The 14,758-nt window shown below is 47.9% G+C and overlaps 1 protein-coding gene across 1 annotated transcript in view; it reads right to left on the bottom strand.

Moving 5' to 3' along the window:
- Window positions 1–262: 262 nt before the first annotated feature.
- The window catches only part of Myo10 (myosin X), a 204,699-nt gene continuing 190,203 nt past the window's right edge, over window positions 263–14,758 (bottom strand). Inside the window, exons 33-41 of the mRNA XM_051151002.1 lie at window positions 13,828–13,985; window positions 11,725–11,848; window positions 10,510–10,807; window positions 8,673–8,880; window positions 7,838–7,974; window positions 6,820–6,940; window positions 5,735–6,187; window positions 2,651–2,842; window positions 263–1,111 (exon numbers count right to left, since the gene is read on the bottom strand). Coding sequence (XP_051006959.1) covers window positions 1,010–1,111; window positions 2,651–2,842; window positions 5,735–6,187; window positions 6,820–6,940; window positions 7,838–7,974; window positions 8,673–8,880; window positions 10,510–10,807; window positions 11,725–11,848; window positions 13,828–13,985 — 1,793 coding nt within the window. The 3' untranslated portion in view covers window positions 263–1,009. The remainder of the gene's footprint in view (window positions 1,112–2,650; window positions 2,843–5,734; window positions 6,188–6,819; window positions 6,941–7,837; window positions 7,975–8,672; window positions 8,881–10,509; window positions 10,808–11,724; window positions 11,849–13,827; window positions 13,986–14,758) is intronic.

The raw sequence follows: 14,758 nt of genomic DNA, 5'->3' as shown, positions 1-14,758 counted from the left end.
CCTTCAAAGAAAACAAACAAACTTAACTTTTAGAAATAAAAGACTCCAAAATGACTTCATATTGTTCTTAAAAACAGCACTGGAGCCAGCAGTCTAAGAGTGGTTTATAAATACAGTTATCTTTGTGGGCTACGGACCTGTTAGTAATACAGCAGTCACAGGTAGCAGCCCTTGCTACATGTAAAAACGAAACTGAGTCAAAATGTTTCTTTCCAAAATACAGCAAAGACAGGAGCATCCAGGGTTCCGGTCTGTTAAAAAAAAAAAAAAAAACACCTCGGAGACTATAACTCTGCACTATTAAAATATACAGACAGACTGTTTACACCATTGCACATCCTCTTCCCTTTGTGTTTAATGCTCACGAAACAATGATTAGAGTGTTGAGTGTATGAACAGACGCATGCATGGGCAAGCACAGACACTTAAATGAAACAAAGCAAAACGTTAATGCATGTCCGCGAGGAAGGCTGCCAGCAGCTCTCCGACTACCACGCACTGTCCCCTTGCGCTCTGCTCCGTCTCCCTCCCGACTCCCTCACCTTCCCTCATCATCAGGGAATCAGGCTGGGAGGTTAGTGCATAATCAGTGCATCCAATGGATGCCCTGCTTCCAAGCTCTGCAAACTCCCCTAGAAGAGGAAAGCGCTTCCCCTCAGTAGCACAGTTAAGGTCGATTAGGGTCAATTCTGCAAGTTAAGGCACTTCTGGCTGCTTTGGTGGCAGCATGGTTTTCTCCCCTTTCTTTTGTTTTTGTTTTTGTTTTTTTTTAAGGCAAGTATCACCTACAAGTACTAAAGCTTTAGAAATTGTGCAGACTGTTAAGGTTGACAGACTAATATGTGGTCACTGAGGCTGATGGGGTGAAGGGAGCCCCGGAGACTCCTCCCTCTGACTGGTTTCCAAAAGCCCAGGGCAGCTGTGTTTCCAAAGCTGGGTCCGGACCCGGCACTGGCGTAGGTAGAGAGCGGCACGTTCAGATCTGGAAGACGCACGGGCTTGCATGTCTTCACCTGGAGCTGCCCTGGCTGCTCACAGAGCGTGTGGTGCTGTAGCGCTTTTTCACAATCATACTGATGTAGGCTTTCATGAGCTTGGCCACATCCACCACCTGCCAGGAGAGCAGAACACACACACGGTAACGAGTCGCTACCAGGTCCAAGAACTGGATAAGCCGGTTGGACCTCCGACTGTCCTCTATACAAGAACCAGTAGCTTCCTATGGTAAGTCCAGGCTCCCGACTCATAGACAGCCAGGGAGAGAGGGAACTGGAGCCTTTCTAAATAAAGCGTGCGCCACCTGGTGGCTCTTGTCTAGAAAGCAGTGATTGTATGTGATGCATGCTGTCCAACCTTGCACACTAGTACGCCACCAGCACCTCAGCGCTGGTACCGTTAGGGTTCTGACCGCTATCCTCACTGAAAATGGTGGTGAAATTTGAAGACCACCTGAGCCTTTGTAGGCTACAGCAACTAATTCTGGCCCATTTATCTGGACACAGTTGAAGCAGCGAAGAGAGGCTTGGGGGTTGGGGCAGAGCTATGGCCAGCCCCCCAGAGACCCATTTCCACCCCAAACAAGCCAATCTCCTGAGCTAGAGCTCTTCACTGGCAGCTTGCAAGGATGCTCTATCACTGTCCCCTTCCCTGGCCAGTCTGTCCTCTCAGCCTGGCCACACAAAGGCATCATATAGGCTTCTATTTCTCCTTCTGCCATTCCAGCCTCACCCCATACCAATGTTGGTAAAGCGCTGCTGGACTGTCTTACACAATCCCGGATTCCATGGTAGGTTCCTACCTTCCATGGGATTCAACTCAACATCACAGCTCAGCTCTGGGACCTCCGGGAGCCCCCCCACCCCCCGCCACAGTCTTGAGCCCTTTCTTCTCTCTGCATACTTTCCCCTTAGACCTGCTAAACCTCATCATTCGCTTTCCTGCCCCCCAGCACCCTGAGTGCCCACCTACCCCCCATCATTCCCCTTGGCCACTCTTTCCTGGGGGCAGCCCCCTTGTGGAGACCTCAATTGACTTCTCTTATTACACTTGCTCAAGTTTGGAGTTGCTAGTTCAGTGACACTCCTGAATGTGATTTTGTGACCCTGAATCAACTATGGCCAAATGGGAGGCCCCTCAGCTTCCTCCTGCTCTGTAGATGACATTGGAACCTTCGTTATCATTTTATTTATGTGTGAGCATTTTGTTTGCATGTGTGTTTGTGCACCATGTGTGCGACTGGTGCCTGAAGAATGGTTGGGAGCTACCATGTGAGTGCTGGGAATTGAACCAGGCTCTTATGTAAAAGCAACAAGTGTTAACTGCTGAGCTATCTCTTTAATCTCCAGAATAGAGTCTGATTGCCAGGGTTCTTTGCAATAATCACCTACTCTCTGCAAGGTGTCACTGCCAACAGTGTGCTTTTTCACTGTATCGCTTTTCTGGCCCTCTTACAAAAGAAACAAATGTCCGTGCTTAATAAATGGGACAGGAGAAATTTGGAGCCATCTGACTTTGGCTCTAGAAGAGGGAGGGTTCATCACAGTGTGCTCCAGACAAGACGCCTGGAGTGTGTTATTCAAACGAAGAGACTTGGTCAAAGGCCACCAGGAGATGAAGGCACTGCTCCCCTGCTTTGCTGTCTGCCTCTTACCTCACTGGTCTCAAAGAGCAGCTCCCGCTCATCAACCACGATCTTGTACGTGTTGGCCAGAGGTGCCCCAAAAGAGAGGATGTGCTCGTACTGAAAGACTTCTAACGGTTTGCCCTCTCCACGCTTGTAGACAGACACGGCATCCGCACTGACACCCAGCCAGAGTTCCTGGGGGAAGCCGCCTTCTTTGCACTGTTGGGGCAAGGGAGTCACTATAAGCAAATGTTGGGTAAGGACGATGACCAGAACACATTTTAGAAGCCACAAGGCAGGCACCGAGACCAGTGCTTGGCAGGTGGTGCTGACTGAGGTCAACACGTAAACACAAGAGATGGCACCTCAGTGCATACCCTGGGTGATTTGATTTCTGACTGGGTAATCAATTTTAGGCTTCTTAGAAAACAAATGGGTAAAGTAGAAGGCCTTGCTCTGATGCCCTTCTTTTTCCTGATGCCTTATCTCCACCGTGAACTAGCTGGTCTATTACAGCCACCTGAATCAGCCACATAGAAGAAACCAAACAACACACAGGCTGGGCAAGCAGCTTAACAACATGGTCAGCCATCCTGCATAAGCCAGACCCGCCCCAATCTTGTCTGGGCTGGTTTATCTAGGATCATAGAGGTAAATTCTCCCAGTCACTCTTGCCTTCTCTCCATAGGGACCCGATATCCACTCAATGTGAGCATACTTCACTGCCTGGGCCTAACAACTGCAGATGCTGGCACAGAACGACGGGAGGAGAAAAGAGCTTGCGTAGGGAGCAGCAACAGAAACGATGGGAACCAGAGCATAAAGGGGTGGTGCAAATGACGCTCGTCAAAGAGACCGTGTACAAGGCGCAGAGCACCTCACTTATGCATCAGAGCAGCGGTTCTCAACCTTCCTGATGCTATGACCCTTTCGTACAGTCCCTCATGTTGCGCTGACCCCAACCATAAAATTATTTTTGTTGCTACTTCATAACTAATTTTCCTACTGTTATGAATTGTAACCTAAGTATCTCATATTTCCAGTGGTCTTAGGTGACCCCTGTGAAAGGGTCATTTGACTCCCAAAGGGGTCTGTCTGGACTCACAAGTTGAGAACTGCCGCATGACAGCAAACATAGCCAACTAATGTACTATGGCCAGGACAGCACCTTACCAGAAGCAATGAAAGAATTGTGGGATAAGATATTTAGATTTTTTATAAATATTCGATTTAAAGTTGTCAAAGATCACGTTAAACTGCTGCAGCTGTATGAAATCTAGAAGCTCATCTGTACAACAGGGGCTGGGAAAATCCTTCAGAGCAGGAGTGACTGTCTCAGGCTTTGCGTGCCTTGTGGCCTCCAGGACTGACTAAACCCTCCAGAACTGCAGAGAAAATACACGAGGGAGGTGGCAGGATTGGACCGGAAGGCTTGTTTGACAAGTACCCCTCTGTGCTACGAGGTTGGTAAAGTTCCCTTCTAGTCAGTGGCCGTAAATAAAGAAACGAGGAGCTAGCAGTGGGATGAGGCAGTGGCTAAATTCCAAGAATGAAGCCGAAATTCCACTTTATAAGATGCTGTTCTTTCAAGCTAAGGAACAAGCAAACAAAACAAGTGCAAGCTCAGCATTTCTAACCCGGTCTCTACAACGTGAACCATCCCTAGGTGCTGACTCCACGTACAAAACATGTAGCCTGGACACTGGGCATGCAGCCAAGCGGTCGAGTGCTTGCCTTGTATGCACACGATCCTGGGTGCAAAAAAGAAAATACTTAAAAAACAAAACAAAACAAAAAAGTTGGATCTTGCTGCGAGGCCGTGGTGGTGGGTGCCTTTAATCCAAGCAGAGGCAGGTGAATCTCTGAGGCCAGTAGGGTTTACAGAGTTAGTTCCAGGCCAGAAAAAAAAAAAAAAAAAGGTTTTATTTTGGCTTTTAATCTCAGCACTTGGGAGGAGGCAGAGGCAGGTGAACCTCTGAGTTTTAGGCCAGCCTCTCTACAGAGCTAGTTCCAGGCCAGCCAGAGTTACACAGTGAGACCCTGTCTGGAAAAATAGGGGTGGAGAGATGGGGTGATATGACTTTTGAAATATTCCGGATTCTGGATTATCAGATCAGGGCTGCTCAAATAGAAAAGTTTATATAGAAATTCTAAAAATCTGAAAAACTCAATCTGGAGAAATTTCCCTAAGTATTCTGTGTAAGCAGTACTTAAATCTGTGTGTCCAGAGTTTCTAAGTGTGTGTGTGTGTGTATCTAAAAACAAGCATTTTTTTCAAATGCAGATTTCATTAAGTATTTTAAAAATTTGAACAATAGCTTAATTGAGGGAAAGAGATTGGCGGGGGAGATAAACATGGCAGTGGTGGTGCACACCTTTAATCCTAGTACTGGGGAGGCAGAGGCAGAGGCAGGTAGATCTCTGAGCTCGATGATACTAGCCTACTCTATAGAGCATTCCAGGACATTCTGGGCTACACAGAGAAACTGTCTCAGAAGGGGATGGGGGGGGGGGGGGAAGAGGAGGAAGTTATTTACCACATGAGATATCTGAGGCCTGGTGTGGTGGTCATGTTCATAATCCCACTTGGGAGGTGGAGGCAAGGGGCTCGAGACTACTTTCAGCTACAGAGCAACAACAGAGTCCAGCCAGCCAAGCAAACACACAAATAGAGAAAGGTCCTCCTAGCGGAGAGCATCTTATACAAACATTTGCTACAAAGGAACAGAAAAAAAAACATTGAGGAGGGCTGGCAACATGGCTCAGTGGGCACGGTGCTTGCCTGCAAGCCTGAGCACTTCAGGTCACTAAGTTCAGTGCCTGGAACTCACACACTAGAAGGATGGAACTGAATGACTTCTGTCCTCTTCCACATCACACACACACACACACACACACACACACACACACACACACACACGGACAAAGTTAAAAACAAAAGAAACTACTTAATAAAAATAAACAGATGAATTACCAAAAACCAGAGGAAGGCACAGAGCCAAGTGGTCTCTGGTGACCACACCCCACCCCCACCCCACCATGTGGACCTGGCAAGGTTCAGTTTCTGACCGTGTGGTCAGGACGCAGCACCTGTGTGCTCACAGCTCTCACCTCCACATCAAAGAGCGTTGATCCATAGCCAGGCCACTCCTTGATCAAGGCCATGTACTTGGCCATGGCCTGCTCCTGGCTCATTCCCTGCAGTTTCTTCCATTTGTCAATGATACTGGCTCGAGCAGAGCAGACTTCCTCCTTAATCCACATGTCCAACATCTGCTCCTCCTCCACTTTCTGCCGAACCATCGTCCCGGTCCGGAAGCTACGCCTCAGCGTTCCCTCCAGGAAGCTGGTCCGCCTCTTCTCCAGGCGTTCATAGGGGGTGAAGGTTTTGGTCGACTGACTGATGCGAGCTTTGAGTCTCTGCAGAGAATAAACCTCCTCGAGGGGTGGGACTGAGGTGTGCAGAGTGTAGTCCCCTTGTAGGTACTGGAGTCTCAAGGCGGCCAGCACTTGGAGGTTTTCTTCAGGGGCTGGATGGTGGCCATGGATGACTGCTTCATGGGCCTGAAGAGAGGGGACAGCAAGTACGGTCAGGGAACTCCTGAGTAGAGAAGACCCACAAGGGTGATTCACTCATGCCCGAGGACTGCACCCCAGCCTTGGACTGCACCACAGCCTTCCTTCAAGCTTAAATTCCTCCTGGGAAGAGCACAGCCACCATTTTATTTATTCATGTATACTGTGGTTCTGCCTGCATAGACTCCTGCAGGGCAGAAGAGGGCGCCAGATCACGCTGTGAGCCATCATGTGGTTGCAGGCAATTGAATTCAGAACCTTTGGAAGAGCAGTCAGTGCTCTTAACCTCTGAGCCACCTCTCCAGCACATATGCCACCACTTGCAAGTTGGATTTCTCCCTCGGAAAGCACAGCCCACTGCTTTGAAGCCGAATTCCTCCCCTTCAGGGTGTCATCCCCACACTGTATTATCTTTCATTCCTATGGCTTCTCAGCAGCGGTGTTGAAATCGAGTGTGTATGGTTTCATTCTACAGTGTGAGCCCCTAGATTTTTCTTGCTGGCCACTCTACAGCCATGCCTAATCCTAAGGACTTTAGCAGTTAGTTCATTTACATGGCGTAGTAATGGGCTTCACTCCTGCCTCCAACAAAGGAAACTGTTTCTCAAAGTTCCTTTTACCTGTTCAAACATAAACGCAAACTCCACGCTGTCTTTTGGCACACTGTCGGTGTCCAGGAAGCAATAAAGTTTGAAGTAGAATTTCCATGGCGAGTCCCCGGCTTCTGACGTGGCAGCTAACCTACAGGCAGAGGTCACAAAAGACTCAGAGCAAAACTAGAAAAACTAGAAATGGGCCCCTGGTAGCCCACTGAGGGCTGATTTTGCACAGCTCACTCTGAGGACGTCTACCCATGGTGGTGATGGTAGGATGGTGGGGGCAGAGAGGAAACAAGGGACAGTCACACAAACAAAACAGCAAGGCTATTTGTCAGGGTTCGTCGGCAGGCTAACCAGAGGGAAGGCGCATGCTCCCAGCCTGGTCTCACTTTAAGACAACAAAGCAAAAGCAAAGCTTTAGGCAAAGCTGGCAGGCAGGGGTCATGAGGACCCCAGCTGAACTGGCACCATCTAACGTGTGCCTGTTCCACAAAGGTTGTCTGTTTGTGTCCTAAGCTTAGCCACTCTCGACTAAATTTTCTTAGTTGAAGCTGCTGTGAATATTCAGGGGAGGAAGGGTGCTGCCTTCCTATGCCAAGTCCACATAGGGAATGTCAGTCAGAGATCCAACAGTGAAGTGCCGAAGGGGCATGGCAGACACGAGAGGCAGTTTCAGTAACTGGGGTGTTGGCTTGAGCCCACCAGCTTCATTTCCAAGCTTATCGGGAATAAGTGAAAACTTATCAGTTGTTAGAGAGAGGGAATACAAGGCAGCGAGACAGGGAGAGAGGGAGAGAGGAAGAGGAGGAGAGGGAGGGGGAGAGGGGAAGAGGGGGAGGGGGGAGAGGGAGAGGGGGAGAGGGAGCTGAGGATGAGATAAATCAACGTTGAGACCATGGCTTTGTCTGAGTCAGGACACACAGATGGCAAAGAAGGTAAATAGATGAACACAGGTAAAATAAAACTAACACAAACATACAATGGGGCCAAACAGGGAGCGTCAAATGTTCTTCCGGCTCTTGGGAGAGGAGGAACTTACTTTTCAAACTTTGCCAGAACATCAGCTACAATGGTCCGGCTTTCAATGGCCTTGTCCACGTGTCCATTGTACTCAAACAAGGCAAACATGTTCCTGCTATCCTCCATGGCGAGGCCCCGGATCAGCTTCTCCACCACCTGCAAGATAAATTAGGAGGCCCTCACCTCAGAGGCTGTGTGAGGTTCACATGCGTATGATCTCATCTGAACTCAGAGGGGGCGGCTGGCACGAGAGGGTCCACACAGCCTCTTCAGACTGCTGCCTACATGGCACGTTTTTCTCTTACTGTCTTGGTAAGTTAGCCTTTACTTTCTTGTCCCCGCAAACCTCCATAAAGCTAGGCAGCCCCCCACCCAGAGTTGAGGGGAGATGAACGCTAAGTTACTTTTTTTCCCCCTCAAAACCACAGCAGTTGGAAAAATAGATGAGATCCCAAAATCCTGTCTTTTCTTTGATATATTAACGAACCTGATATAAGGAATGAAATAAGTTTGAACGATGAGCTCTCCACTCAAAAGGGCTCCCAGGGCTGTATTTGCAACACTACTATTGCCCAAAGCTTTTGTTGGGCTAGACTCTAAAGTCCAAAGCGACTTAACGCACATTCTTTCTTACAGTGCTTTTCTGTAGCAGATCTAGACATGCTTTAAGATGGGGGATTAATCTCAGAGATGAGAGCTTGAGTTGACCTTTGCATTTTCATATAGTTAACTGCACCTTTAGGCCTTGGTCGCTGGCTATATTTACTTCCTCGTTTGTTGAATGGACACCAATGCAGCTATGCACAACCTGGGTGCCACAGGTGTCCGGGCAGTTGTGCATCAAGCATCCCTACCTCCCCAGCTGTGGTGTGCGAGTTGATGGTGATCTTGCAGGACCCTCCACCGTGGCAATACACTGTGGATGTCATTTCCTGCCGGTGGATCAGAGCTTCAATTTCATCTCGGGAAGGCACAAACTCTCTGCATTTGGTTTTCTTAAGAGATTCGTAGATAAAGAGGGCATATTTTTCCATCTCGGTTCCTAGGAACTGTTCCCGTATCCTGGGAGACAAAGGGGCCTGTGAATTGTAGACAGAGGCTGGCTGGCTAGGAGGAGTGGGGCCGTGAGGAGGGTTTGGCAGCAGAAGTTGACAGGCCACTGTAGCGGCAGTTTTGGTTTGTTATGTAAACATGGTTTTGTTTTAATCCCAGGTGTGGGATATGGGGCTGCTTCAGACTGTCCACAGCAGCAGACTACTTGCCTCCTGGGGCTCTGAGAGGGGTGCAATCTTTGCTGGCTACACATAGTTTACTTCTGGGACTCGGAGAGGGTATAAATGCCAGAGCCCAGAGAGGGCTTGGGGGCTCCGAGGAAGAAGGCAGCTGCTGCTTCTCCTCTGCTGCCTCTGGTTCCTGTTGCTGCACTTGGATTAAAGGCTGGAGCCATCCTGACTATGAAGATTGGACTTGCCCCAAGGAACCCGAGGACCCTAACTGGACCCTAACCAGCAGGAAGTAGTCAAAATAGAACCACACCCGCTCTTCCCACTAACCTTCTTTTTTTCCTACCTGGTGGTAGAAGGGATTGAGGTGGGAAATGGAGGTAGACACACAAGAAACCCCAATAAAGCAGATTTTTAAAAATACAAGCTAGGGCTAGAGAGATGGCTCAGAGGTTAAGAGCACTGGCTGCTCTTCTAAAGGCCCTGAGTTCAATTGCCAGCAACCACATGGTGGCTCACAACCATCTATAAGGAGATCTGTTGCGTTCTTCTGGCATGCAGGCGTACACGCAGGCAGAACACTATAATGAATACATCTTTAAAAACAACAACAAAAAACAAGCTAACAGGTCACCTCCTAGTGGTGACAGGAGCAACAGTCAGTGTCAGTGTCTTCCAGGCTAGGTCCAGCTTTACCTCAAACATGGACAAAGTAAAGAGCCATGGTTTGGTAGTAGTCTCCTGCCAGCTTTCTACGAAACACCTCTAGTATCTAAAATGATGATGCTTTGGGCTCCCTTGCAAAAAGATCTGCCTGCCTCTGCTTCTTGCAGTGCTGGGATTAAAAGTGTGAGCTACCACACCTCGACCTGGCCTTTGTTTTAAGACAGGGGTTCAGTCTATAGCCACGGCTGGCCTTGAACTTATTTCTCCTGCCTCAGCCCTCTAAGTGCTGAGATGATCAGAGTGAGACACCATGTCTCCTTGTGTTCTACAGCTAGGAAAACTGAGATTTTAACTGCTTCTGCCACAGACAAAACAATGAGATGACAAATATTCTACTCAGATTCAAAGTAATCATTTTTTTTTTCCTAAATGTATTTCACAACCTCATGCTGTCAACCTCAGAATAAAATCTATTAGGAACTAAGTATGTGTGTGTGTGTGTATGTGTGTGTGCACGTGCATGCACGTGCGTGTGTGTAAAATATACAAGTTGGGGTTTTCTTTATATATAATACTGGCAATTAAATGTACCCAGCATGAATACATCAGGGTCCTACCGCCACAGTGGCTTGGTTCCTTCTACAGTTTTGTGCAGCTTACAAGGAAAGAGCACACCTAGGCTATACAAACTTGCTCAAGGACCTGTGTATCTGGCTAGAGGTCCCAGTACTCAGTGTTGGAACCTAGCCCACCGTGCCTGTGTGTTAGCAGTGCCCCCTCCCCCACTTTCCCGGTGCCTTACCTTTTCAGGTGGAACTTGAGGTACTTGAGGATCCCTCGGCTTGGCAGGAAGGTACAACTGAGGCATGTGAGGATCTGCCAGCTGTAAAGGTTGCCCACACTGCCAGGATGAGGCACCTTGTTGGTCTGTTTGATGAGCTGACAGTACAACTCATCCCGCAGAGGTCGCAGGTCATGCCCAGTCTGCAGGATGCCCTGGATGATCGGGATGGGGTCCGACATAGACTCCAACTGCTGGAGGGAATTGAATATCTTGATAGCTTCATCTTGAAGGGTTGTGTAGCCTTTGTCTTTGAGCACTAAGAGAAGAAAAGCAACGGAAGTCACTCTAGGGGCAGGAGCCAAAAGGAAGCAAGGGTTTGGGGGGCGACAACAGCCATTTCCTAATGTTGTGTCCGTCCTATTCCCTGTATATTCAAGCCAGCTGAGCGAAGCAGGGGGTGTGCAGAGCGTACTCACTCTGTTAAATTTTAGTACAAAAACCATGCTCACTTAAAACCTGAACTAGAGCTGGACAGCTTCCCCACTTAGAATGTAATATTGTCTAGGGTCCGTTTTCCTTGATTTAAAATGGAGTGACTTTCTCGTAATCCATTATAACTTGAAAGTAAAACTGCATGAAATGCATGTAATCCTCTGTAGAGCACAGCTTTGCCTCATGTGTCTCAGATCTGCTATGTATGTCACAGTCACACCAAGCTACCACTGAGCAACAACATGCTGCGAAGCCCAGTTCACGATGGCGGAATGAGCACACACACAGCCCATTGACCACTGCACTGAGGATTAAAGACAGCAGGGCTGGGCGGGTGCACCTTCACAGCACTGCACTGCAGGCGCCGGACAATCCGAGGACCTCTCTGAGTTCATGGAGAGTGCTCCCATTCTCCGATGCCCCCTTAAATCAGCTGTTCTCAACCTTCCTAACACTGTGACACTTTAATACAGTTCCTCTTGTGTGGCAAGCCCAACTATAAAATGGCTGCTACTTCAAAATTATAATTTTGCTGTTATAAATCATAATGTAAATATCTGATATTCAGGATATCTCATATATGATGCCTTCACCCACCCACCCAAGGGGCGAGATCCACAGGTTGAGGAGAAACACTTCTTTGCATCTTTACTTGAGTATATTTTACTCTCTCCTTCCTGTCTGGGATGACCTGTAGCCTCCGAGTAAGCAATGCTCCCATGTTAGGGCCGAGGAACTCACGGTTGAGATTTATGTCCCCGTAGGGGAGCGGCAGCAGCGGGGAGTGCAGTGGGTGGTGCGTGTATCGCAGGATCGGGTTCCGCTTGTAAATCTGCTCCACCACGTCAGAGTTCAGGCAGTTCTCCTGGGAAGGAAAGAAAGCAAAGAGGCTGCCTGTGAGAAGTGCCCCGACTCAAGAAACGAATCGAGCCATGCTTCTGCACACAGAAGTTATGGGAAATCCAGCCAAAGAGAAGCCGAGCTGCATTTGAACACAGAACACAAACACCTTATGCACGCAGCATCTGTTTTAAGAGCATGCTTTCTCGTGTTATTAAAACTCCCCATTCCCGGAGATGCACACATATACTCTAAAAAATTAACCTTCATGGTTTGACATTAATTATGTGATCTTCAACTATAATTCATTTTAAAGACACATTTTGGTAGACTTTATATTTTGAGTTTTGAGACAGGATCGAGGGTAGCCTAGAACTTGTGACAGTCCTGCTCAGCCTGCCAATCACTGGGATTATAGTTGTGTGTCACCACAGGCTGGCTTTAATTATATTTTGATACTCTCTTTTAAAGGTTGTCTTTTTAGTTACGGCCAGAAGACAGGGAATCATATTCCTTGGTTCAGTTAGAGGAGGCCGTGAACTAAGCAACAAGTGTGCTGGGACTGAACACTGGCCCTCTACAAGAGCCGCAATGGGTGCTGGGATTGAACACTGGCCCTCTACAAGAGCCGCAGTGGGTGCTGGGATTGAACACTGGCCCTCTACAAGAGCCGCAGTGGGTGCTGGGACTGAATACTGGCCCTCTACAAGAGCCGCAGTGGGTGTTGGAACTGAACCATGACCCTCTCTCTACAAGAGCTGCCAGTGCTTAAGCACTCCCTACCCCAGCCCTTTGCCGTGCTTCCTCTGCACTAGAAAATGAAGCATGTTGGGCCTCACTGCTCTGAATTTAAGATCTTTTGACAGAATTCCACCATGTGCTAACACTCTCCACATGCCACCCTGGGATGGGAAGGCAGCCACGTCACTAAGTAAACAGCAGCGCCGGGCCAGGCACTGAATCATGCCTCCCCAGTAATTTCATTTCCAGCATGAAATCTTTTCACCAACACTCCATTGCAGACTGGAAGAAAAGCAGTGACTTAAATTTTCTGGTTAATTAGGGCAACTTGTCTCATTTCTTAAGAAGCATCATTTTATATCTGGAAAACTCTATTCTTTGAATGTCTGAATTTGTAAGTAGAGAATAAAAATAGATGACACAGCTTTGACTAAAAAAAAAAGTGTGGTTGACATGTTAAAAAATGATATAAAAAAAAAAAGCTACAAACATATTTTTTAATGGCTAAAAAATGAGATTATTTGTATGTAGGGCCCAGGGTTCTACAGGAAGCTTGGGTGTACTGGAGAACAATGAATCTGCTGTAGTTTGGTTTCAAACTTCCAGAAAGTGTAGCACATCAGGAAGTCACTTGATCTGAGTAGGAAATTACAACTACAGATGTGTTAGACCCTCTCCAGCTCCACCTGGGTCCACAGTGAGGCTTGTGGCATCTGGCTAATCGCTGCTTCTTTCAAGCAACATATATTACTGAACAGTTACACTTACAACGGGTAACTGCAACTTAATGAAGTCAACGAGATTTGCTGATTCAGACTATTTGGAGGGAGCTGACAGGGATCCCAAGTGTGCAAGATTGATCTGGGCTCCGTTGTCTTTCAGGCGGTGGAGACTGAACCCAGGTCTTTGCACACACCAACGAGTACATGGCCACTGACCTGTTGCCCTAGACCGCCAGTCTGGGCTCTTTGTGATCTGCTTCTAAATAGTGAGAAGTCAATCACTGTTACTTACAGAGGTCCCCAACTTGGGCTGAGGTGACCCTGGGATGGTTTGAGTGGTCCCTAACCCACACCGTCTTCTGTCTATATATAGAATGCTAAATTCTAACACCTCTATAGAGATAAGTCTCATTTAAGTGGAATTTAGACTCTGAACTGAGAAATAACCAAGCATTAGTGAGAACTTAGCTGGTGAAATGCTGAGGCCTTTTAGGGCAAGGGAAGAAGAGTCCATGAGGAGCTCTTGGGTGTCTCATCTCACCTTAATATCTTGGATCAGCTGCTGCGTGGGCGTGTCAATCGGAGCCTTGGTGTCGGTCACATTTTGAATGGCGCTGGACCACCTCGTTGCCTCATTGAGTAGTTTTGTGTAGAGTCGGTAACAGTGTTTGCGCCCGTACACGGTGACATTCCAGTAGCCTGTGAGGCAGTCAGTGCAGCACACGTCAACCTCACAAGGCTTGTAGTACAGGCACCGCCCCCCACAGCATCTTAAGTCTTAACGAGTGATTCAACTCAGTAAACACTGGGGTCCTACATGTGCTTTGTCTGGCACTAGGCACCCAGTGACAAACAGAAAATAAGTGTCCCTCATACTGTCGAGTTTGTAGTTTGTAGCCAAGAGAAGACAAATACTAGAGCGAGATGGCCATAATCAAATACGCTAACGGAAGCAGTCTCTCTTGAAGCGTGGGTGCAAGCTAACACCCTGTCCTAGGGACTGGCACAAGAATGCGGGTGTGTAGCTCATCCTGGCATTCTTTCTACGTCCTGCTCCTTCTTTGCTTTTCCTCAGCCCCTTCCCTCAGCACAGACCGCTGCTAAAGAGTCTGCCATGCTCAGACAATGTGTGTGCCATCACCCTCACCGCACACAACCGGACCAATGGTGTTTTAAAAGCCCCATATCCAAACTAGAGACAGAAATCAAAAGAAGCAATGTTTCAGAAAACCATACGGTGTCACAAGGGAAAAACAAACCAAGCCAGCCTACCTACACAGCTATTTCTTATGTACTAGGCTAAAAACAGAGTCTGAAGATCTTTGTAGTTTTTTATTCTTAGCAGACTCTTTCTGCAGCCCTGGGGGGGGGGTGGGGGGGGGGGTGGGAAATCAACCTGTCTTCACTGTAGCTTTAAATCAAAGCATTTAAAACCAAGCACAGCCAGTCTCAAGAAGCAGACGGAAAAACAG

This window comes from Acomys russatus, chromosome 9 (assembly GCF_903995435.1).
Source record: "Acomys russatus chromosome 9, mAcoRus1.1, whole genome shotgun sequence".
NCBI classification, from domain to species: domain Eukaryota; kingdom Metazoa; phylum Chordata; class Mammalia; order Rodentia; family Muridae; genus Acomys; species Acomys russatus.
This window is presented reverse-complemented; position numbering and strand designations above follow the sequence as displayed.